This window comes from Cygnus olor, chromosome 2, assembly GCF_009769625.2.
Source record: "Cygnus olor isolate bCygOlo1 chromosome 2, bCygOlo1.pri.v2, whole genome shotgun sequence".
Taxonomy (NCBI): Eukaryota; Metazoa; Chordata; class Aves; order Anseriformes; family Anatidae; genus Cygnus; species Cygnus olor.
Genome location: NC_049170.1, coordinates 37,805,611 through 37,831,063, shown reverse-complemented (window position 1 = coordinate 37,831,063; position 25,453 = coordinate 37,805,611). Strand labels below are relative to the sequence as shown.

Genomic DNA, 25,453 nt, shown 5'->3' with positions numbered 1-25,453 from the left:
GGAAGGGGACAACAACAACAAGAAAATGCCCATACAGAAGCTTTCCAGGAAGGGTTTCAGAGCGATCAGGCCACAGGACCAGCGTTGTTGGTAACAGGACAATACCACCACCTAATATTTTTGTCATAACATATGTCTAGACTGACAATACTTTTCTAAGACTGGTATATAGCCCATTATCAGTACTTGCCATTTCTGTGCTTTGTTTTCTTTGACTCGAACATTTTTGAATGGTTGAAAAGTAACAATTTTGGCTGTCTGTTCAGATGACTTGTCACCAAATGGTATTGTGATACTGTGGAGGAAAAAAAAAGGAATTTTAAGTACACTTTGATTTTTATAACCCTATACACATCACCTCTGTAAGAGATACACCTCAATGATAATCTCTTTTGTAGTCAATATTCTATGGATTTCTTATTCATGATTTAAATTTATGATGTTCACCTACTAGATTAAAAAAATGTGAAGGATTTGAAAAATTGTCTCTCTAAAATCAAATTATGAGTGGGGAAGTACACTTTGCAGGCAGTTAATAAAGACAAAATGTAGAATAACCTTTTTACATTTATAAAAGTGACATAACCAGTACAATCTGAACATATTTGTTGGCTTGCTTTAGCACAAGTACGTTTCAGAAGCTATTGACCCTCCAAAAGAATTCTAGCTGCTTTAGAAAACACGCTTAGTTATTAAGTTTGCAAAAATATTTTGTAGAGTTTACTTATACGACACAAATTTTTGGTATAGATATACTTGCTATGCAGACTGAGCGCAACCCTTTTTCTTGGCAGCATGTGCATTTCAGCTGGAACTTCTAGTGAAAATACAGTTACAAGAAACAAGTTTCTTCGCTAACACACCTTGTTTCTCCTCTAGTGGAACACTGCTTATTTAAGCAAACAGCTCTTTCAACCCTTTTGTCATGTAGACAGCAGTTGTGTCTGCAGCACAAGGGTAGCTTTCCCAGCAAACCTTTTAAATTGTAGACACTCTTATGCAAATAATCCCCAACTATTCAGCACAGCTCTGTAAAAAGTCTGTAGTTACTGGTTTCAGAGCTGTAAAAGAGCTTGCTGGATGTGCTACTAACTCTGAAACAACCAATGAGACTTCAAATATCCTGCAGTTAACTGTTTGATCCTTTGTGTAAGAAAGGAGAACACAAACCAGAAATGCTGTGTTTACTGTAAATATGTCATTCTGCTACTGAGCTCAGTAGGTGCTAAATATCATTTATTGTCCTCTTCTTTCTCATTTCAGTCAGGAGTAAGTGAACCTAACAGCATCTACAAATACATTCATGCGGCCCCATACCATACCAAATGCTGCTCTTTTGTGACTAGGGAAAGGTTTTGGGTGACTCAGAACATGTGTGACATCTTCCTAAGTGAGCCAGAAGCTTTAATCCCTGGTCCAGCAGGCAGGAAGAGTCCTGCAGTGAGCTGATGGGGCAGCAGAAAAGGTTCAAACGTGTGTTATAAGGTCTTTTACTCTACGTATGAATAAGCTATTTTGCTTCCAGAAACAGAATGTGGGTTCTTACCTGCTATCTGCAAATAGGGCTGTCAGCACTGATGTAAGGAAATCAGTGCTGAGTATTTATATCAATAAGCAGTTTCCCTTCTACGAGCAAAAGTGGCAAAGATCCACTCCTGGTTCTTTCAATTTCTTCTTCGCAGTGTCAACGCATAGCTTAGAAACTTTGGGGAAAGGTATATAATTAATATAAGTTTGCAGAAATATAAGGGAATACAAGACCCAGCAGGCAGAGTTCAGTGCAGTAGGTGTCTCATAACCTTCACCTATAAATCAGGATCAAGAGGTCTGAGAGATCAAAAGATACAGAAGACTTTAAGCCATAGCTGGAAACAGCTTGAAATCAGAAAGACTTGTCCAAGCTTCAAAAGATGAGTGGTCCTGCAGATTGTACGTACAAAGTTACCTTTTTAGGGTTTCCCAACTCTATACACCAGACATGCATATAAGATTGCAGCCCACTATTTCAGTCATGTCACATGTGAGTTTTCATCTACGGTAAGAAATAATCTAAGAGGCACAGAGCATTTACAACACATACTATAAACAACATTTTGAATTAAAATTTTGTATGAGAGGTTTAAAAGTACCACTATCCCTTTCTTCTGTCCTTTTCAGCAGATAATTAATGTTTGTAACAATGAAAAATGATTAACACCACCCTGTTAGTTTTATTTCATCAAACATAAAATGTGAAGTCTGTGGAATTCCTTGCTTTGCTGAGGTCTTGGTTGCAATTTAAGCAATAAAGAGTCATAAGCAAAACAGTATCTTTGGACTGAGAGGCATAAGAGGAGAAATATTTTAGTCCTCAATATTACTGCTCCATGGGGGTATTTCTAGTGTTTCTCCAAAAAGAACTATCCACAGTATGTAGTGTATGACGTGAGCACCCATTAGGCTTAGAAGCCGACTGAAATCTTTCAGGAGCCAACAGCTGGGCAAAAGATGCGTTAAATCAGGGCCAAGGCAGACGGCTGAGCCAGTTCTCTGAGCCCCGGGTGTGTTTCCATCAAGGCTGGCACCCCACTTTAGAATATTTAGAAAACCATTAAAAGACGCTGTTTTTCCTCCTTCTTTCTTCTATAGCATATGGAAGGGTGATGCTCTGCAAGGAAGTGCCAAGATGACATTAGTAATGCCATCGTACTTGGTGAAACCTGTGTGTGTTCAACATTACTTATTTCCCTGTTTTAGCTTCTACATCCTGCTCATTTGACACAAGAGGTACCATCTAAGGTGAAAAACCCTGAAGAAAGGGACACCGTAAGCACCTCACACACCTTAACGAGCTCAAGGAAGAGAAGTTTTTAGAGTTTGCAGGGTCACACAAGAGGCAGAAGAGCCTGCAGCACACCTAAGAAACTAATGAGAAAATCCGACAGAGACTCTGACTCCTCTTGCAATGCAAAAAAAAAAAACCAAAACCTTCTTCCTAAAAACTAGGGGCAATGCGTACAATTTGTTACAATTCAGGGCAGCCCTTGTCTGTCTGTTCAGTTCCACTCAGTTCAGGGGCTTTTCAGGTCTAAAGGACTTGGACAGGCTAGACTGCTTAAATATATATATATATATATATCTATACACGCATATATATATTCTGTCTTATTTAGTATTTTTTTTCTTTTATTCTTTAATAAAAATAAAATCCTTTGTCCTGTTTAATTACCAGTTCAAATAAAGGCCGTCTTTTGGTCTTCAAGACCTTTTTAACCCTTGGGGAACTCATTTGAAGGAAGAGACCTGCATGTGCCTACTTCTCCGTGGTCTTGTCACACTTATGCAATTCCCGATTTCTGTTTTGGAGTGCAGCACGACACCTTGGGCCTGAAACGGCCTGGGCAGCTCGGTGCTGCTGGCTGCGTGCTGCAGCTGAGGCCTTGCAAAAGCACGTGAGCCGGCACACGGGGAGGCCAAGCGGTTCACACACGAGCAGCAGCCGCTGCCCTGAGGGAGGCTGAGCAAGCCAAGGGCTGGCTGCTGTCGCCTGCCCCGAAAGGCTGCTGGCCTGAGGACAGTCAGGACATTTCAGTCTGGGAGCCAGACAACTGGAGGTAGCTATGACAAAGGTCTATAAAGCCATGAATGGCAGCAGAAAGGTGAAAAAAGGGCAAACCAAGGCTTTCAAGTCACAAACGAGATGGAGCTAATTAAATTATTGGGAAAAAAGCTTAAACAAACAAGTACTTTCTCCAACCAACGCCTATTTACCTAGGGGAACTCAGTGCCAAAGGACTGTGCAGGCCTACGCCTAAGCTGGGTTCAAAAAGCAGCCAGAGAAATTTACAGGAAAAATCATCAAGTATTATCAAATACAATAATGAAGGGGCTTCAAGAAATGGTTTTGTGGTGGCCAAACACAAGGGGAAAGTACAAGCAAGAAGAACCACTCTGTGCTGGCCCTGTCTTTACATCCTCCCCCTAAGCACTCCTGCGGGCTTTTAGGAACAAAGACACTTACTTGGAGGGACATCTGATCTGACCACGTAGAACCATTTTTAAATATTCCCCTGCACTTGTATAATTCATTCTTAAAAGATATTTGGATGAAGAACATTATGTACCTGTACAACACATTAATTTTTGTCACAGTCATGCTACATGCCGTAGTACAAACTGAAGCATGTATCAGTGTGCCTTCCTACAGCAGCAAAGTTATTCAGGTTAAAATTTAATTAAATAGTCAGAAGTTAAATGCCTAAAAGCTAACCACAATGAATGGTTAGCCTTAAATATAACCTCAACCACAGAAGTATGATTTCAGCATTGCCCCAGCTGAGATTATTGGTATCTCAAGTATGCAAGGGTTAGATGCTATCCCTTTATTAGGTTAGATGCTAACCCCTGCATTACTGTGTGCCTATTGTATCGAGTTAAATTCATTATCAGGCTAATTAAAGTGTTCTAAAATAATGCAGTTTCAAGAAAAACAATGCCCAAAGGAATTCCCCTACCAAGTCAATGAATTAATGTTCAAAATAATGTTGTCATTTCCATCCAAGTCAAGGAGAAAAGGTAATTTTACAGGGATTTTATACATGCAGACATTTACTGCATCTTTTAAAAAATCCGTATTTGTGTTCCATTACTTCCTGCAGACTTAGAAAAAAACACTCAGTCCACTACATTTCAACGGATTTTACTATGCTGGTAAAAACACAGATTCTGTTAGCTCACTGAAGTCAGTGGAAATTCTACTAATGATTCCAGTGTGAATTAAAACAGCATGCCTTTTTTTTCCCACCTAATATTCATGTTCATCAAAACAACATTATTGTATACCCCTTTAAATAGCTACTGGGATGCAAATGGCAGTAAAGGAACTACATACCGCAGCTCCTTTAAAGCTGACTGTGAAATGCATGGGACATTTTCTCTTCGGTATAAAATCAGAAACTCATCAAACAGACATTCAAAACCTATTTGGTAAAATCAGCACCCTTTTCTTAAGCCAGCTTCCCTAGCTGTCTAAAATTCAGAAACCCCTTCTACTGTTCTTAACCTAGTAGCTTGCATATCTCTTATGTCCTTGTTTTCATGTTCATGTTTTAATTTCCTAAAAGCAGTTGGATATTTTAGGTTTGACAAAACGAAACTGGGAGGAGTAGCAGATATACCAGAGGGTCATGCTGGCATCCAGAGGGAACATCCAGAGGGAAGATCCAGAGGGAACAGGATGAAGGGTTCCAAAATGAACCTCAAAAAGTACAAAAAGAAGTGAAAAAGTGTGAAAAACTGCACCTGGGGAGGAACAATGCCAGGCACCAGGATGTGCTGGTGTACACCTGGCTGGAAAGCAGCTTTGTAGGAAAGGTCCCTGGGGTCCTGGCGGACAGCAAGTTGAACATGAGTCAGCAATATGCCCTTGCCACAAAGACAATTTAACGGCATCCTGGATCGCATTAGGTAAAGCATCGCCAGCAGGTCGAGGGAGGTGATCCTTCCCCTCTGCTCACCACTGTCTAAGTCATGCCTGGAGAGCTGGCTCCAGTTCTGTGTGCTCACAAGAGAGATGTGGACACACTGGAGAGAGCCCGATGCAGGGCCACCAAGATGATGAAGGGACTGGAGCATCCTTCCTTTGAGGAAAGGCAGAGAGACCTGGGACTGTTTTAGCTTAAAGAGAAGGCTCAGGGTGATCTTATCAAAGTCTGTAAATACAGGGAGAGTACAAAAACAGGCCTACTTCTCAGGCCAGTAACAGAACAAGGGGCAGTGGGCACAAAGTGGAACATGGGAAGCAGAATCTGAATATCAGGAAACACTTTTTCACTGCGCAGGTGACCGAGCGCTGGCACAGATTGCCCAGAGAGGTTGTGGAGCCTCCCTCCTTGAGATATTTAAAAGCCACCTGGACATGCTCCAGGGCAACCTGCTCTGGGCATCCTGGCTTGAGCAGGGGGGGTTGGATCTGAGGACCCTGAGGTCCCTTCCCACCTCAACCATTCTGTGCTTCTGTTTACAAAAATACTCAAGAAAAGCTCTCAATTCTCAAAAAGAGGTCTCAAAACTATCTTGCTATCTAAAAGGTAAAGGATTTTTTTTTAAATAGTATTTGCAGCACCACTTCCAGAACAGTGATCTTCCACTTAACAGCAAACAGGAGGTAATTGCTCCTTCAGAATGCTTCTAGTTAGGGCCATAAAAGAGGTGTAAAGAAGGTAGCCGCTTCCCTCCCCCCGCTAAAAAAGAAACAAAACCCAAAAAAACAACCTGGTTTCTGCTCTATTTTAGAGTATTCAGATTAGTTTTAGTTTCAGGAGTTATTAAAAACAGAATTACTCTTTTTGTGCTTAAGAAATTGCGTACTAAACCTGTTGCCGCTCTTGAGATCAAATATGAATCTATGAGTTATATAATATTTTCCCCTCATTGTTGTACTTTTTCAAGGCTCTCAGCCATTTCAAGCAAAAATGGAAAAGATCTGATACAGTACTGTAGAGCATACTGTATTGTTGAGCACCTCTTTTTTTTTTCCACAACGAGGGTGGTGAGAGACTGGAACACGTTGCCCAGAGAAGCTCTAGGTGCCCCATCACTGGAAGTGTGCGATTACTGTCAGGCTGGACAGAGCTTTGAGCAATATGCTCTAGTGAAAGATAACCCTGCCCAAGGCAGGGTGGTTGGACTAGATGATCTGTAAGGGTCCCTTCCAACCCAGACCATTCTGAGATTCTATACTTAGGTAAAAGGACATTAGACGTATGAAAGCCTGTGTAATGTGTTTACCTTTAGCTAATACAGTAACCCCACTAGCTTTATCAAAATCCCTCATACCATGAACATAAATACATCTTTTTTTGATATGGGCTTTGTTATTGGTATTACCTAAACCAACTCCGGGTCCAGGCGTACCTATTGCAGCAGTCTACTTTTGATCATTAGTGTCAGCACCTGAAAAAGGTGCACATTTGGTACATTTTAAAAAATGACACAGGTATTAGAGCAAATAAAATCACGTGAAAAAATGGCCTGCTTGTTGTATGGACTCCAGTTGATCAGTTTAGGTTTGGATTTTTTTTCTCCTTATTCATTCAATTGTCATGTCTTGACACTTTCAAAGAGTTAGTAAGCTAGCATAGTCAAGAGTTTACTTTGTCACAACATCCAGATCCTCTCCCTGAAGCTTCCCAAAATCTAGATCTCAACAGAAGAAAGCAATGGTAGGTATAGACAAACACTTAAAACCGACTTTGAAGCCAGTAGAAGCACGTTATTGCCATAGAAACAGCCCATCTTCCATAGATGTTTCCTTCTAGGGCGGCCCTAAGTGACTAGTGAAGAGTACGGGCTGGTTTTCAGTACATGCACTGAGGTGTAATGGCCACAGCTTGGAGTATCCACAGAACATCGGCTCATGAAAACGTTGGTAAAACGCTTCAGCTTTCCCTCACCACCTTAGCCACCCCTAAGCCCCCAGCCCCACACGGACCGGCCGCTGCCCTCACGCCGCCAGCGCGGCGGCCCCACGAGCACCGCGCCGCTGCGGGCCGAGGGCGGCCCCTCCCCGCCCCTTCCCCCGAGGGGTATTTAAGGGGAAGAGCGGGCCTCCGAGGGAGTTGCCTCTTTCTCCCCCCGTTAAAAAGGAAAAAAAAGAAAAAAAAAAAAAGGTTTCTCCAGTGTTTGCGTTCTCAGAAGTTGGTATTATTATTTTTTTGTCTTAAAGGCCTCGGCCTCGTTTGTTTTTAAGTGTGTGGGCGCTGCCTCGGCTCCGGTGCACGATGGTGAGTTGCGGGGGGAGGCAGGGACGGGACCGCGGTCGAGGCGAGGCGAGGGGCTGCGGCCGTTGGCGGGGCTGCGGGAGCCTCGGCGGGGCATGGCGGCGGCGGTTGAGTGCCCGGTCCTGTCCCTCCTGGGCCGAGCCACGGGGATCCCCTCAGCCGCGGTAGCGTCGCCTTGTAGCGCAACCCCAGGGCATCGCTGTCATTTTTAATACCCTCAAGGTTCTAAAACCTGAGAAAGCGGGGGGGGGGGGGGTGGTAATTCTAGGGGTGCCGCGAGGAAAAATGAAATGGGGTTGTGCTGGGGAGTGAGGGGAACGTCCTCCATCAGCCACGGCCAGGCGAGGGCTCGGCGGACGACCATTTTGTGGCGGCCGTGCAGGGGCGGTGTGGCCGGGCGCCCGTCGTGCCGATCCGCTCCATCCCGCTGCTAGGGCTCGGCTTGACGCCCTCGGCTTTGGATCGGCTGCTTACCTGCCGGCGGACTGCTGCTGGCGGCGCTCTGCCGTCTCTCTGCGGCCGGCCGCGTTACTGCCTGGCCTCGCCAGGCGCCGCTGGCGTGCACGGCGCTGTTCCCGTCTTCGAGAAATTTCTGTGTGACCCGGCCCACGGTTTGGGCGGAGGAGGCGGTGAATTTGGTGGAGTTAAACGCCGGGAGAGACGGCGGTGAAGGGGGAGCTCCTGGCAGGCTGTTCGTGCTGCCCGGAGCGGAGCCGGTGCGGAGCCCTGGGGTGACTGAGGGGCATTTGGGCAGCAATTGCTGCGATTCGGAGTTGAGAGAGCTCTGCCCTAAGCGAATGGTTCTGAGTATCTTCCATGGGGGTATGTTAAAGAAAAACTTAGTACTGGTGGAAGACCCGAGGGGTTGTGTGCCCTCACGGCGGAACCGAGGGGCGGGCAGCTGAATCTCTCAGCTGTGTTACTTCCCAAAACATTTTTTTCTTTTTCGGGCTTTTATTTGAAGAACTCTATTCGCTACTGTAACCCAGGCGCTTCGACAACACCGTAAAAGTGCGACTTTGCGCCTTTCAAGGCTCGTTTTATATCCCCCCGCAGTTCTTATCCGCTCGCAGTACTTGACCGAGGGCTCCCCCTGGTGCCCGCCGGGCGCCGCGCTGCCGGCCCCGCCGCCATGTTCTGCCCTTCGCTGCCATGGCAACTGGCGGCCTGTGCGGCGGGGCTCGGGAGGCTTTAACCCGCTTATTTTAGATAAAGATGCGTGAGGTCAGGGCAGAAGCAGCCTGATAAGTTAGGGAGCTGCCCTGCTGTGCCCGAAAGGGAAGGTTTCCCTCCCCTAAACGTGGGTGTGATGGGGTGATGCTTGTAACCCACTTCAGCTGTTTGGCGTTTGCACAATGTGGAGGGTAAATTGGTTAACTTCACCTTGGGATGAGGGAAAGGGAAAAAAGTTAATTCCAATAGGTTGAAAACTGAATCGGCTGAGTCTCTCCACACGTAGAAATTAGCTTTCCAAGGTACTTCATGAATGAGGTAGATCATCCCCCACTGGAGGTATTTTTGAGTGGTTGGGTCACTTCAGCTAATGCTGTAACTTCTGGGTACCTAACTCAATTTCAGCCTTCTTCCAGTTCTAGGAATTGGAAGTGGGTTAGTCTTTGGACACTGATTCAGCAGCAGCATTCGTTGCCTATAGTATGCGTAAAAGTACAATTGTGTACATAAGGCTACATAAGGTAGTAAAATAATGACATTTTATGCTGGTAAAACAAGGGTGATGCCTTGTTGGAAGTCTTCAGTACTATAATGCAAAACTTTTGTCAATTCAGAAGTAACTTTGAAAGGAGGATTTTGTTTCCTACCTTCATGCTATTAAGGATTTTTCACTGTGTATTCATCAATAGCTCCTTTTTATGGTCTGAGAAATACAAGAGGGTAGATCTAGAAGAGCTATTCTAAATAAATTCTTTAATATGAGGGTGATGAGGGACTGGCACAGCTTGCCTAGAAAAGCTGTGGATGCCCCATCCCTGGAGGTGTTAAAGGCCAGGTTGGACCGAAACCCTTGGCAACCTGGTCATGGTGGGAGGTGTCCCTGCCCATGGCAGGGAGGCTGGAACTAAGTGATTTTTAAGGTCCTTTCCAACCCAAACCATTCTTTGAACTTAAGCTTTTCAACATCAAAAGAAATGCTTTGCCAAAATGCCTGAGTAACCTGTTTGCCCCTTTGGGTATTTAATGTGCAGAAGGGTTAAAGTGTATTTTCTTTGAGTCGTTTTGCATCATTATTGTGAGAAACTAATGGGGTACTTCCATGTTGGCCAAGGCAGTCTCTTACATGCATATCAGCAGTATCTGAATGCTGACCCTGTGCTCTTGTGATTCTGCCTCTCCTGGGTGCCTGTGGTGTGAGCTGTTTCCTGTTTGAGATTGCTAGAGAACTTACACAGCAAAGTGAATATCTTCTTTTGGCCTTGGTCGCTGAAACAGATCCAGGAAGAAAGAAGAGTAGAAGCTGAAGCCAATGGTTAGGTGAGCTTAAGGTTGCTGTGGAGTTGTGGTCTAAGAACTTAGTTCAAATGCTCTATAGCTGGGGGCATAGTCGAGGAAGTGCTATCCTCTTGCTTTGTTCTTGCCCATGTGCTGCTTTCAGGCTAGAACAAGTGTTTGCATAACTACAGAACTAGAATGGATCGGATGTGGATGTGTCTGAAAACTACTACCATTTTTCTCCTGTGAAATGTCAGATCCAGTTCCTTGTGTGGTGGTAGAAAGAACTGTCCTGGTTCGGAAGGAAGGGGGGAGAACTGCCCTTTTTCTGTTAACAATAGAAATAATATTACACAACCTGTACTGCTGTCTAACAGTGGAAGATGTGGTCTCCAACTTTACTGGAGGGTAAACAGAGTTCTTGGAAGACAGAACTCTTGAGAATTCAGCAGTATAAAGCATAGTGATGTAAGAGTATAATGAGAACAGTATCTTGGGTGTGATTGAACTCAGGTAGGAACTCAGATACTCTTTAAGGTCTAGCTTTGAGATGGTATTGAACTGAATTAATGGCTTATTGCCTCTCAGAAGAGGCTGGATCTTTTCCATTTCACCTTCTGCATCCATTGATTCTGAGGTGGATCTGGTGCTTTTCTGATGGCACAGTAGGCTGATTCCCTTGTCTGAAATAGCAGAATACTAATGTGGTCAAAAACTGTTCACTTAACTCAATTTTGCAAAAACATTAACATTATGCCAGCTTAATTTGAACTGGGTACTGTTGAACTTGTGCTATGGAGGAGTGAGAAGAGATTGATTCAGCTCTGCCTTCTAGGGATAGTGTGGTGCTAATTTTGTTCAGTCACACTGAAATCACACTTCTGGAGGGCCAAATTCTAGTTTTGGTTTTGCTTAATTGTTGGTTGAATCATGTGCCACATGGTTTGGTTCTTGTAACTTTCTCATTCCCTTACTGGGTATCCAAGTCGAGTGTATACTGATCACTCACAGCTGCAGTTTAAACAATTGCATTGAACATGTAAATTTTTCCATTGAAAAATTGGGTGCTAGCTGTTGCAGGTCATTAGGTTTCAAAGCATCAATAACTATGGCTACATAATCAAAAGATCTGAATATCTGAAATAGGAATAATGCCACACCAGCTGAGTTGTGAGGAAAGGCTTACTAATGTTTTAAAATGAATTAATACAGAGGGATGAGTGACACTGAGGTGGTCAGAGTAGTTTGTTCTAATAGCTAGGAAGAGCATGGCATGTGGCTAGAACCATTAATTCAGGAGAGAAGATGAGGGGCTGAAGTTTCAGGTGCCCATGTTGTATTTCAGTTCTTGTAAATACCTTTTTTTAAATGCACTTCAAACCTTAGGTAGAGTATGGAGCACATCTTGGCAGCATCATTAACAAGAAGTGGAATTGCTTGTCTGTCTGAACAGTTACCTCAACAAACAGTAATTGGGTATACTCTTTCCTTTGCACTGGATCAATCCTTAACTTTGAGGCTGTGACACCTTTTCAGGCCAAAAGGGTGTGTGTGAAGTCTGGGCGTGCAAAGCACATCATGACTGTAGTTGCACTAATCTTCACATTCTTTGTGGTTCTTTTCTATGTGCAATGCATGTTTAGCATCCTGCTTTGGTGTAGAGTGCTCGGTAACAAGTCTGTAGTCATTCATGTTCCTCTTTAGGCAAATTCATTACATCGCTTTTCTGATGTGTGAATGTTCCGTTAAGATCTGGTTACCTTCCTCTTGACAAGTTGTTATAACCCTGTGCCTGTGCTCCAAGCCTGTTTATAAGCTTGAGCATTTAAAACCTGTGACCAGGAATATGATGGGCTTTGCTCTGTTGCATAATTGATTCACAGTAGATTGTGTCTTAAAAGAATTTAACAATTTTTTGTTTACATCTGAAAGGAATTTTGTAAAGTTCTGAAATTAATGATTTTGGAGTTTTTACTGTATGTCTATCTGGTAGTAGCAACACTGGTCATGAAGCTTCTAGTTGGGCAAGACAACGTAATGTAGCCTGGTTTGGGTCTAGAGTTGAGGTTTAAAACTTCAGAGATGCTTCAAAGTTTTGTCAAGATGAATGTTCTATCTGCAGTAGATACAACTCCACTTCCTTCAAGTGATTGGAAAGGTGCTACTGATATTTGTGATCTCAACCTATATCTATAGGAAGTTGCAGCCCTATCTAGAAGTGTACTGTAACCTGACTGAAATACTTGTTTAATTTTTTTCAGTCTGCAAATGCAGAAGCGCAGTGTGCAAGCCTCTCAGAGGATAATACCAATTTGTCAACAACCTGTCAAGGATATGTTTTACCAGAAGGAAAAATCATGCCAAATACAGTCTTTGTTGGTGGAATCGATATAAGGGTATTTATATACTTTTAATTTTTAAGACGTGTATAATGCACTTTAGTGGGAAGGGAATAGGAATTTAACTCCTGGAGTTAACTAAAGATTTTTTTTAACCCGTATCTTTTAGTAATCTTAAATAACTCCAGTATCGTAAGAGAATTTTGAAACAGGTAAATAAGCTTATTTTTTGAGAACAGTGGGAGATGGATTTAAGACTGATACTTCCTGCTTTAAATCTAAACAATTGAATGCGTCTGTAGAAGTTCAAAACTTTGTTTCTTTTAGATGAACGAAGCAGAAATTCGGAGTTACTTTGAACAATACGGTACTGTGAAAGAGGTGAAAATAATTACTGACAGGACTGGTGTTTCTAAAGGGTGAGTAGAATGTGGGTAGTTGCTGCATATGTGGGTGCAATTCTAACATAGATAATGTGAGCAGATACTTAGCAATGCACTTGAAATGCTTAAGCCTTTTTAACAGTAGTTGTAGTTTTCTGTTGCGGTGAATTATAAAGCAGTAAAACGTAAATCTAGATTGACCCTAAATCTGTATAATCTTATACTTAGTCTTCAGTGTATCTGTACAGGGAAAATAGCCTTATTGTCACTTAACAAATGGAAGCAAATCATGAAGCTTGTAGAATGCTTGTGCAGGCTGTTCTTTCACAGGATGAAGTTCTGACTCATCTGGTAACTGCAGTAGTTAAATACAATCTGGAGAGAATTCACTGTGGTGATGCTACACTGACTGAGAGAAGGGGTAGACTTCCTTCAGGGCAATCAGGCTGCACTCTTTGGATGCTCAGGGATAGGTTAGAGAACCAAACTCCTCGGCGTGAAGGGTGAAACTAAGAGATGGTAGAAGCTTAGAGCAAGGGGAATTCTGACCAGATGTATGGAAAAACTTAGCGGTCTGTCTTACAGAACTTTCAAGTGAGGATGCTTAGGGCCATGCCCAGTTGTTCTTGGGAAGCTCTCAGAGCTTTGAAGTTAGTCCTGCTTTGAGAGGGAGACTTCTTCTGGAGGGTCCTTCCCACTCAATTTTTTTCTGATTCTATGAGCAGATTCCAAAAAGTTGCACGTCTTTTCCCCTAGATATACGTAATAATGAATGAGCTGAAAATACCGTTCTCAATGACAACTAGCAAGGGACTTGGAGTATTCCAAAGTGTATTTACTGCAGTTATATGTCCTGATTATTGGTAGTGAATTGGCATACTCCATTGATTGACACTACTCTTCCTATAATTCTCTGAAACTGAGTGTTTCCATATTACAGGCTTAGATATAAACTAGGGAGTAGTGGAATAAACCGAAAGCCTCTTCTGGAATCACATCCCCCACTGGTGTCACTGTCCCTGTAGTGTCTCCTTTCATCCAAACCTCTGCACTAAATACAAAATTTGATACATCACTAATTAAAGGAGCTTTTGACTTTCTGATGCTAGTGATGTCAACAACAGCATTCATTTGAGTAACTGAAATGAGAGAATAACCTTTAAATTGACTTCACAGTGTTATAGAAACTAGCATTTAATTCCTTTCGGTTGGCCCAGTAGTGTATGCTGTTAGTCAGCAGTAAATGCGTTTTAATGTTGAATTATTGAACATTAATGTCCTACCTGATACTTTGGAATATACTTTAGAATAACGCACCTGGCACGTAGTTAATGCTTTTAACTGGTTTTGTTCAAATAAGTTAGACTCGAATTTGTTTCAGCTGCTGGTTATTGAATTACCTGTTTTTGCTTTCAGGTATGGATTCGTATCATTCCTGGACAATGTGGATGTTCAGAAAATAGTAGAAGTAAGCTCCTTACATCTAAATTATATGAAGAAGCTTCTGTATGAAGGCTTAGGCATGTTCAGGGGAAACAGTCATCTACCCCATAGAGTAAATTAGGGCAAGGAAAGATTAGAGCTGCCCCAAAAGTAAACCTGTTAAAACATCTGTTGCTGTTGCAGTATAATCTTTGTATATTTAAGTCAGAAAGAAAATGAATGTAGTCCTAGCCTTGGTGTGATTTGAAGTCTCATATCATTTTCTTCCTAGTCATTCTTACTTGCTTATATGCTTGAAAGCCTCATGTTTTTCAGCTGCTTGCTTTCTTTATTGGATGATTATCATAGAACTCTACTTCTGTGAGCTTCATTGGGAATAACAGTAATACAGAAAACACAGCATTCGTTTCTTATTGCAGTCTCAGCAGTTGAAGTATGATTTTCTTTTACAGTATTCATGCATTTGGGCTTTACCTGGTGTGCAAGTATTTTCGAAGTCTGCTAGGCTACAAGATTCAACTGCTAACATGTCATGGCTTCCCTGTAGTTCATGCAGGAGATAAAGGGATAGAACTGTTACAGCCCTTCTCTGCTTAGATCTTGGTATTGGAGAAATATTTAAAAGCTTAACTATTGTAAGCTAGTCAGCACTTCTGAGGTAAAACTCTTTTGTTTGGTTCTGGTAGATTTTAGTAGGTCCCAAACAACTGGCAAAGCTTTGTTCCCCATCTCCCTTCCCAACCTGAGTGCAATAACTGAAAATAACACTTCAGTGTTTGTTTCACTGGAATACTTGCTGCAGAAAATTCCCTTTTCCCTGGAGGCTGAACAATTCCTTACTTGTTTCTGAAGCTATCAGACAGGGAAGTGGATCTTAAGGACAACCCCTGATAAGTATGCCAGATGCAGTTTTCAGTGATACGTTCAGCTGTGTTTGCTGGCTATATAGCTCTTCCAGGGGAAGAGAGAAAACACTTTGACAAAGGGAAAACCAGTGAAACTCAAACAGGACATTCTTAATTCTCGCTAAGAGACTTCAAAAGCTTACTGTTCTTTAACTTTCATGGTGTGATGACAAAAATACTGCTGTATCAAGCAACTGACTTTCTGAGAATGCTCTCTAGCTTTTACCATGGGTTACATTTATTTTAGTAGAATGGTGTAGAATGCTCGCTCTTGAGGCAGCAACCTCTGCAGAGGCCTCTTGAATAGTATTATCAGTTGAGCCATTTATGTTGTTGATGCTCTGTGTGCACTTCTCTAAGTCTCAAAGCCTTCAGTGCATCTCTATTCGCAGTACTCACTGATGCAACTTTATACACGAGGTCTAAGAAAACCCAGAGGCCTGTGGCTGGTTTTCTTTGGTGCAAATTTCAGATGTACAGGCTGTACAAATAACTGTTACTGCCCTGTCACTAGGAAGCATGTACAGATACCAATTTAGAGATGCTGACTCCTGGAGTGAATTATGAAAGGGGGAGAGTGAACGCTGTTTTGGAGCTCCAAGGCATGTGCAGAGATCACCTTGAATAAGCCATGTTGGGCCTTCTCTGTACAGGCTGTTCTCCTTGCTTTATGTGAATGAACACAGCAGAGCTTCTGTGTGATTAGAAATGCTCTAGGTAACTGTACTTACGTGCCCTGCTCTCTAGTTTTGTGCAGCCTGGCAGTACCTGAAGTATTCTGATTCAGATCCAATTCCATCTGTAACTGTTGTGGTCCATGGTGAACCTGTACCCACGCGCGGTGTGGAACCTTCTGCTTTGAGGGGGAGATCTGTGTACCAAGAGCTTCCTTTGCTTAGGTTGAAAGGGGGGTTGCAGGGTTCTGGGCACAACAGGACTAGGACTGTGGGAGCAAAGAAAAAAAACCAACAAACTGTCAAATGAGTTAGGTAACCCTACTGATTCGGAACATTTCCCCTCTTTTTTCTACCAATGATTTATGTTATTCTAGATCTCATTATGAGGAGATGATCAGATAGGATTCTTTCTATGTCACTTATTCTGCCTGTTTTGATTATTTTTACAATCAACAATGAAATAAAGACAGAAATTGGAGAAAAAGCTTAGTGGGATGTTAGGTAAATTGCAAACTGTGTTTTCCTCTGAAGCCGGCAAATCCTTGGTGTTGCATGAGATGGTCTGTCTAAATTCTCTCAGTATCTGCACCTAATACTGACTTCAGTGTTTGGTAATAAGACTGTTAATTGGAGGCAAACAGTTCTTTGATTTCTGACAAACATTTATTTGTACAATGTCAATGTAGCCCTCTGAACTATAACTGAGTACCTATTTTAAGTAGTGTGTGCTGCTCACACCTTCATAGGTATGCTTCTTGCCACTGTTTTGGCAAACATGATAAATGAGAACCACCTGAGGTGGGTTTTTTCCTTTGAAAGTGTGGAGAAGTTTGAGTGTTTGAATAAACAATCTGCATAAATCCATGTACTAAAGCAGCTTTCTGTATGCTAGACTTAAACCATAAACCACAATCTCCTAGGGGAAAAAATTGTACAGATCCTCTTACAGTCAGTCCAAATAAGCTTTGAAGTGTAGGGGTGGTATCAGTAAGGCCACTTCAGCCTGCACCCACCAGGGAATGTTTTAGGCTTCAAGCCAAGCAGTTTCATTGAAGAATACAGACTTCTGTTTCTGCAGGGAGGAAAGCTGCCTGCAACTTTCATTGTAATCCAAGATGCTGTGCTGGCAAAACAGTACTAATCATTGAATGTCTGAAATCCTGCCTTCAGTGTGAACTAGCATTTGGACAGAACCTGCAGAATGAGAAGTTGCAGGTCTCTGAGTGTTGGCTGACTACTGAGGAGTGCTTCCAGCTATGTTATCTAAAAGCCTTTCAAAAGCTTGTATTTCTGGGTTCAGGTACTTGAGGAACATGTGAACCACACTTCATTTCCACTAGTGATTAGTCTGTGTGCTGCATAGATGCTTTTGGTAAAATAGCCTTGAAGCAGTATGTTTGAAGGACGTTCTGCAGGAACATGTGAAAACTTCCCTAGGGAGAACATGGTAATGTGCAGGTAAACAGTAGTGCTTAGCCTATTTCCTTTAATATTGGGAGAACAGCTCTTAATGTGGAAGTGAAGCATTTTAGAAGGTTTGTGGGAAGGAGGGTAAGCGGCCATGTAAATAGGTTTCTAGAGAACCTAGGCTCCATGTCATTCTGTCTCAACGTACTTAGTGTGTAAAACCAAATGAAGGCTGGAATTTACTGATGTGTATCTTCAAAGTAGCAGGTAGCAGAATAATGGGTTTGGGAAGTCTTGAGTAGACACATGGGTGTGGTGAGAGGGCTGCAGGGAATTAAAGGTAAAAGATGTAAGCTGTTGAAGGGGGAGAGGAGAACGGAGGCTTTTTGAGCCTGTGTGTGAATTGCTGATACTGTGGTGTAGAAATAGAGTACAGTCTCTTTAAAATCCAACCAACCACCTCACTGATTCCCCAGCTTATGGAATAACTTATTTTTCAGTCACAAATCAACTTCCATGGCAAAAAGCTGAAACTGGGGCCAGCGATTAGAAAACAACAGAATTTGTGTAAGTATATATGAAGTCAGATTACAAGATTAGTTTTTCTTAATTGTATAATTAAGAAAATTACAATTCTTGCAATTCCTTTATCTGATGCAATGTATATATTACAATTAAACTTCAGTTCTGAATTTTGTCATCACTATTTATGTACGGTTTGGATAAGAATGAACTCAGGTTGACAGTACAATCTGTAATGTTATCTGAAGTTGCAGTACAATTAATAGAGCTGAATCTAAGTCAAAACGGTTAAATTTAAATTCAAATTAACCAATGAAATACTTAGTAAAATGTCTTAATACTTTGTTTTTCCTTTGCTTTAAAATAAGGTTCTTATGTGCAACCGAGACCATTAGTTTTCAATCCTCCTGCACCGCAGTTCCATAGTGTATGGAGTAATCAAAGTACAGAGACCTACATGCAGCCTCCAGCTGTCGTGAGCCCGCTAACTCAGTATGTACAGGTAAAGCTATTTGTGCCACTGATTTGGAATCATGTTTAAGTGAAGTGTTTTTGAAAATGTAAGCACATCAACTTCTGCAATATGTTTTGAGATGCCAGTCTTCTACCTGTTCATTTTTGTATTGCCTTTCCTAGTGAAGAAGCTCCTAACTTAAAATTGCTTTAAGAGAATGCAAACAGCCCTGAAAATAACTTATTCATTGAAGCAATCTCTTTAATCTCCCTGCATTTTGTTTTATACACACTATTTTGAAAGTAACTGTTGAGGTACAGGAGTGAATTAACAGTTCTTCAGTAGTCAAGTTACTTGTCACGGATCAACTTCACAAATCAAATGCTTACAGATATTTACTGTATTGCTTCCTTCCCTCAAAATAAACTGCAAGCCTTAAAATGCATTTTTTTCAATTATGGAACCAGAAAATAGCTGTAGTAATCTTCCTCCTTGCCAAACAAGAAATTGTTTTAGAACTGTTGTCTTTGTTAGGGATGCTTGTGCTGGTCACAGCAGATGCCATAACACAGTATGTCTGCAGAACACTTTGTTGGCTCTTTGGGGTAAGGGATAAGCGTTCCTACTGAGGTGTAGGCAGACTAATGAGTCCTGTACTGAAAATATAACTAGGAGGATTTCCAGGTTATGGTCTCATCACTTATTAACCCTGTATTGTGTGGCAATGTAATGGGGCAATATTAATTACAAGCTGCTGGATTCTGTTCTATGTTTTCTGTGAAGTGATTGAGAATGCACAAGCTGTAATGACTTGCAAATATACTCCCAAGTCAGAGCTTGATATGAGTGCTTCTGCTGATTCTCTAGGTTTGGTGAAGTGAAACAGCGTAGGAGGAATTAATTCTCGTAAGTGCTGGAATGTACCTTTAACTGTTCCCTGAAGAAGCTGATAAGGTTCCAGGTTAACATTTTGTCAAAATATTTGCAGCAAAGAAATGCTGGGAAATTGTCTAAATTCCAATACTTGCCTTTGGCTCTAAGAAACTGATCTTCAGGATGTAGTTCAACTACCATGAAATAATGGTTTGTTTCAGGTCTACTTTAGAAAATTTATGGGAACAGTTATATTTCTCAAGTGACTTAAAAGATCAGGTACACATAGATTTAGGAGTTTTAGCTATACAATACAATTCAGGGTCTGACTTCTATAGGATTCTTTTAATGCCTGGAGTGCTGAAGTTCCATGGGAAATTTATAAGTGTTGCTTTTAAGTAATGAAGCTAATCTGAAACAGGATTTTTTTTGACTACACATCTTTTCACCAGTTTTATAAATATGTTTATAAATATCCCATTTTTATCATTCTTCAAACTTGTTTTTTATTTAAAAAAAATCTATTTTGCAGACATATCCATACAGTTCCCCAGCTTTATTGATACAGCAGCAGGTTCCTGTAGGATATCAGCCAGCTTACAACTATCAGGTATGTAATTCTTAAAGTTGGAGCAGAAAGGTTGTTGGGTGTCTAAGTGCTATAGGTGGTTTGGAAAAAAAAAAAAACCTTAAGGGAATTAAACAGATCTGTTTCATGTCATTAAATGAGTGCTGATAATACTGAATAGTGGCAAGATTCGGTTCTAAAGAATGATCACTTAGTTGGTTATGCATTCAGATGGTAAGAGTTCAATCTTAATGCCAAATAAGCTAACAGCAGAGAGCTATTGTCCAGGAATGTGCATTTACCCTGTACTCAGTATATGGGTGCAATGTGTTTCACCTGATTTCTTGACTATCTGTGGTCTGTTTATTGAAGCACATTGTGGTTTGTGGTTCTTCCCATGGTTGTGCCAAAGTCTGCAGTGGCAATAAGTTTATGAAAGGTGTTCATATTCTTGTTGCTAGCTTAGTCTGTAATGCCTTGGATTAAAAACTCAAGGTGTGAAATGTCGTATGTGTGTGTATATGCTCTTACTGAGCAGTTACACTACCTGTGTAGGAAAAGAATAGGTAAAAGCTGATTGTTCTTCAATTCTTCAAGGTTCAACCACAATGGGTTCCTGGGGAGCAAAGAAATTATATTATGCCTCCGGTAAGTCTACAATTAACACAGTATTTTGCCAGCTCCATACTTAAAATATCATGCTGTTTACCAGATCTTTGTGGAATCTGGTCTATGCAGATCTGTAGTGGCTGATAGTTGTTCAGAACCTTCTACTGACACAGTATTTAGGAAATGTATGGCAGAACAGAACTACCTGTTCTATGGTTTTACTACATACATTCTGGTCACAGAAACGTGGAATTTTAGTATGGAACAGAATTGGCTCTTCTTGAAAAGGCCAAGGAGAAATAATACTGACACACAACCTGTATTTTTAAGATCTATAAAATATTGCTGCTTATTCCGAGTTTTTTTTTGAAAATTCGTAAGACTTCAAAATACTCATCTTCACAATATTGTTTTTTGGCTCAGGAGCTTCCAAACAGTTGGCCAGGATGCTACAGACTGTAGATGGTGCAGATGGTTTGTAAGGAAACTATTTGCTTTTTGTGACTTCAAACAAGTGGCATTCACAAGAGGAAAATTACACAGTATTTCTTTAACAGGATTGTCATTGGAACTTAAACTTTTATGTGTATTTATGTTCCTCAGGCATAATACTGTGTTTTTAGTACTGTTCTATTAAGAGCTAATAACTTTCAAGGTAATTCCCAGCAGATCTGTATAGACTGTGTATACAAGGTAAGTGGGGGTGGTGGGGAGCAATGTAGAAAATGGAACTTTGTATAGATACTGCTGCCTGCGTTTGTTGGACAATTTTCTCTTAGACTTTATTCCTGCCCACTTCAAATCATGTATACTAAGCTTTGTTTTCAGCTTCTCAGCAGAGAAGCAGCCTTTTTCTTTTTGTGGGAAGTCCATATTCCTATTAGTGAGGGTGTATCTTTGCTTTAATGGGGTCAGAAACAGACTTGAAAGAATTTAGAAGTAGCTGAAATACTGATTTCTACCCTGTTGGTCTGAAATAACTTTCGTTGAATAACATCAAGGAACATGAAACAGCTGTGCTGTAGAATCACTGAATATCCCAAGCTGGAAGGGGCAAGAATCTTTGAGTCCAATGTCTGGCTCCACACAGGACTACCCAAAACCCAAGAGTTAACAATTAAATGATAGCAAGCCAAAGTTTTTATAGCAGGTGTGCATAATCATTTCCTGTAGACTTTTCTACTTGATTACATGAGCAGACAGCTAGTCTGGAACTTAGTAAGCATCTTTAAGTATTTTTACAGACTCAAAAGAACACCCATGTGAGGTTGCAGGAAACTTCAGCCTTCAGTCTGATGCTTATACCTGTCTATTTAGTGGATAATCCGCATTTCCAATCGTATGCGGAATGCAGTAGTTGTGGTGAGGTAGATGAGGCAGACAGATGCACACTTTCATGGTTAGGGATAGTGCTCAGAAGTAGTTTGCTAGTGATACAGGCTTCCTTTTATCATGATACCAGCTTGAAGTAACAATTTAAGTGTTGAGTGAATTTGGGGAGAGTCAGGTAGTATGCCTTGTGGTGCCTGCTGTGTATAATCACAAATAACATCCTTAAGAGTGATGCTGCAAGAAACTGAAAATAATTGCCAAAGCTGGGTAAATCTGTCTTCCAGGGAAAGAGTCCCTAAAAAGTGAGAACGGTTAACCTCGTTGCTGTTGAGATCCTGTGAAAAATAGCTTTAAAAGCTACTTACCCTTTCTGGAAGGATGATTCCACGAATGGTAACTGTTTCACCATCCTCTTGGCTCTTGCAGTAAGACTCTATACTAGGTTGCTGCTTGCAACATCGCATTTATAAACAGTGGGAAGAGCGGAGAGTTTTAAAGAAGCTGTAAAAGTGCTTGTGGGTTTCTAAACTTCCTTACATGTTGACAAAAATATAAACTAGTATATTACGAAAAGGAACCTCTGTACAAGCAAGGAGCTGAGTTAAAGTGTAGAGAAATAAAGCTTCTTGGAAGGGCAATGGTAGTAGATATTTTCCTTCCCTTTCTTTTTCTGTTTGATTAGTGATGAATCTGTTGAAGTTACCTGCTGGTTGTCTTGAATTTTCAGTAAATGCCTTCATTGCTCAATACATTTGACAACAAAACCCATACATGGAAGAAGCAGCTTGGGGAGCAACTCTCAAGTGATTACAGTGGGGAGGAAAGACACTTATTAGAATATACCCTTTCTGGAAAGAGATAATGTCTTCATAAAACAGGTCAGCATACACTGTTCCCCTTCACTTGTAAAGTATCAGAAGGATAAAGCTGACATAGCTTGTGGATTGGTGAGGACCAATGACAACCCAGCTATGCATGTTCTCCCAGTGTTACTGAAATACTGCCTTACTTTAAAAATATGCAGGTTTATACTTCAGTCAACTATCACTACAGTGAGGATCCAGAATTTATACAAACAGAATGTGTTGTTCCAGAGCCCACACAGTCGTCTAGTAATAGTCCACAAAAGGTAAGTTCTTAAAGTAAGTTCTTAAAACTTGTTGACATGAGTCATCTTCCCAGGTATTTGCATGTAAGGGGTTACATGGCTTGGTGAAGAGGTGCTCTGGATCATTTCTTAGAAATGAAGGTTATAGTCACCACTTCAGCCTGTCTAATCCACTGATTATTCCTGCATACAACTTCAGAAGCCTCTCCTGCTTTAGTGAAACTATTAGTACTAGTCTGTAGAATTGAGGGATGTATAAAATGTATCAAAGTGACCAGGTTTTACTTGATCTGCTGGGAATTGCAGGAAAATTGCAGATACCTAAGAAGGCATATTGGGTTGCAGCTCCTCCTTTTTTAAGCAGATCTGAGTCTCAAAGCATTTGAATGGGTGAAGTCTTTTACTCCCATCTCTGCTTTCTTGTGTTGAAAGCTACCTCTATTTGGCCAACAATTCCATTTTTTGAAGGAGACTTCATTTTTCTGGTGTCAGCCTCTTCCACAACTGAACTGGCACGCCACTGTTAAAAACTGTTATGTTGTGAATAACTCAGGGCAATAATACCAGTTAACAGCATTCAAAGAAGGAGCTCAGGAAACGAGAATTGAGAGGAATCCTGAATGCAGAATAAACCCTGTGACACCTGCACTGCTGCTAGTGGGTAACTGATAAAAATCAGTGGTGTTGTAGATGCATCTATAACTGTATTTCAGAAGTCTGTGGACAGGAGCATACAAACGGTAGTATCCTATCCTGAGAATCGTCTGAGGAACACCTTTGTATCACAAGAAGACTACTTTAAGGTATGTAGTGAAAGCAAACTTTAACCCCTAAAACCAGCTTAAAATTTTCAACATACAGGATACAATAAAGGCAAAGGGATATTTCTGTACTTCCATTTGAATTTTTGTACATGCTCAGATGTTTTTGAATAGTTGGCTCTCAATTGGTTAATACTACAAACAAGTGCTGAAATGGGATTCAGTGGATTTAAGTGAATTGATAGACTGCATAAAATCTGCTGAACAGTCAACTCTTGGATGTTTAGAGCTTAAGACTAGCTAATCATTCCTCAAAAACTGCTGAAAGGAAAGCAAGTTATACTCCCTTGTTTAGAGGATATTGAGTTTAAATGTTGGTTTTCTTCCACCAGTTAAATACCCACTGTGGATGGCTTTTTATACTTCATGTAAATTGTCTACATTTTAACCAATAAGTTGTAGTCCAGGTCAGTACCTGGTCATCATGTATGAATGAAGTCTTGCTACATATATTCAGTCTTGGTAGAATTCTAGTTTCTGATTACATTCACAGCGGTCTTCAACTTACGGTATGTATTAGGGTTTTAAAGTTTCATTTAAGATTTTGCTGCTGCTTTCCTTTAAAAGGACAGACATGAACTAGGCACCTGTACTCTGAACTGGAAATATAGAAGCTGTATTGGACAGTTTCAGAGGGGAGTAAATAGTGTACAGAATGTCTTGAGATACTTGTGAAACTTCAATTGCTTCATTTTAACTGTTATCTAGAAACATGGTTTTTTTCTCTTCCATTCCAGGAGAGGCGGGCGCATCACTTCAGAAGAGGAAGAGCGGTACTCAAAAGTGTTTAATCGACGAAGACTTTGAAAGAGCCTAAACTTGTTACCTTGATGTTCCTACAGTTCAGTTTAGTAAGATGTGTAGTAGTGTAACCTCTTTCAGAAAGTTGCTTCAAGTTGATGTTCGTGTTCCTGTTTTACCTGTTCCAATAGTTAATTTTGCTTGAAGTTTAAAGTTGTAAGAGTTGAAACATTTCCAGGTTTTATTACTAGTTTGCATGTTTCCCCTGCTAACTAACTGGAATGCTAATTTTAAAGAGTTTATATGGCAAAAACACTGGTTTGTTTGGTACATGTGGGTTTTCTTCTGAGCTTTAAGGTACAGTTTGTTGCATGTTAGACTTAGTTTTTCTTAAACCACAATTTAAGTTACTAACATCGACCAGTTACCTCTTATTTTAAAAGTTGAAGCAGTTAACTTGTCCAAGAGGTAGTATTTTAAAACTGAGCTCTTAATCAGTGGAACAGAAGACATCAAGATGTAACTCAAATGAAGCCCTTTAAGTCCTGGTTCTCTTCAGACTATCTAATCAATGTCATTATGTTCACTAATGACAGTTTATGTACCTTCAGTCTTGAAGCATCACTATTAGTTTTGGGAAAGTAATTAAGAGAATCCTAAAATTCCTGTGTGTAACTTAAGATGCGAAAATGTAGTTAGCTATATTGGCTACTCAGAGGAGTATGCTTTTTTTACTGGAAAAATTTTAGCAATGCCTGTATCTTAAAATTGTGAGAAAATACTGCATTTAAAATATGCCTAACTTTTGTGATGCAAACTGTTAATCAAAGAATACTTGTAAGCATATTTTAATAATAATTATGTAGATTTTAGTCATGTATTTTGAAACGATTAAAAAATAAATTTTTATTCTGATTTTGCTTCCTAAAGTAATTAAGTTGCCTTGAGAAAGACATACAGCATAATATTTATTGAAAGTATTGAAAATTCGTTATCCTATATAAGAATACCAGCTACTACAAGTTTGTAGTAACAAACTTTCATTCTTGGTAATAGTTCGTAG

At 40.8% G+C, this 25,453-nt stretch overlaps 1 protein-coding gene and 1 long non-coding RNA gene across 5 annotated transcripts; one reads left to right on the top strand and one right to left on the bottom strand.

Annotated features, from left to right (window-relative positions):
• Positions 1–193: 193 nt before the first annotated feature.
• Positions 194–8,444, bottom strand: LOC121065467. Of its 2 annotated transcripts, XR_005817084.1 has the most exons (4): positions 8,235–8,444; positions 6,868–6,933; positions 1,547–1,695; positions 194–295 (listed from the first exon to the last, which is right to left on the bottom strand). It is a non-coding gene; the product is annotated as an uncharacterized LOC121065467 (long non-coding RNA). The 2 variants fall into 2 exon arrangements; XR_005817085.1 differs by lacking the exon at positions 1,547–1,695.
• Positions 7,608–25,164, top strand: DAZL (deleted in azoospermia like). Of its 3 annotated transcripts, none has more exons than XM_040548307.1 (11): positions 7,608–7,763; positions 12,470–12,604; positions 12,875–12,966; positions 14,347–14,398; positions 17,863–17,929; positions 18,253–18,386; positions 19,744–19,821; positions 20,377–20,427; positions 22,745–22,849; positions 23,542–23,631; positions 24,387–25,164. In XM_040548307.1, exons 1-11 carry the CDS (start codon positions 7,761–7,763, stop codon positions 24,438–24,440), a joined length of 861 nt encoding a protein of 286 aa, XP_040404241.1. In that variant the 5' UTR covers positions 7,608–7,760; the 3' UTR covers positions 24,441–25,164. The 3 variants fall into 3 exon arrangements, with proteins under 3 accessions (XP_040404241.1, XP_040404239.1, XP_040404240.1); XM_040548305.1 differs by lacking the exon at positions 7,608–7,763 and adding an exon at positions 7,819–7,924; XM_040548306.1 differs by lacking the exon at positions 7,608–7,763 and adding an exon at positions 8,562–8,582.
• The last annotated feature ends 289 nt before the right edge of the window (positions 25,165–25,453 follow it).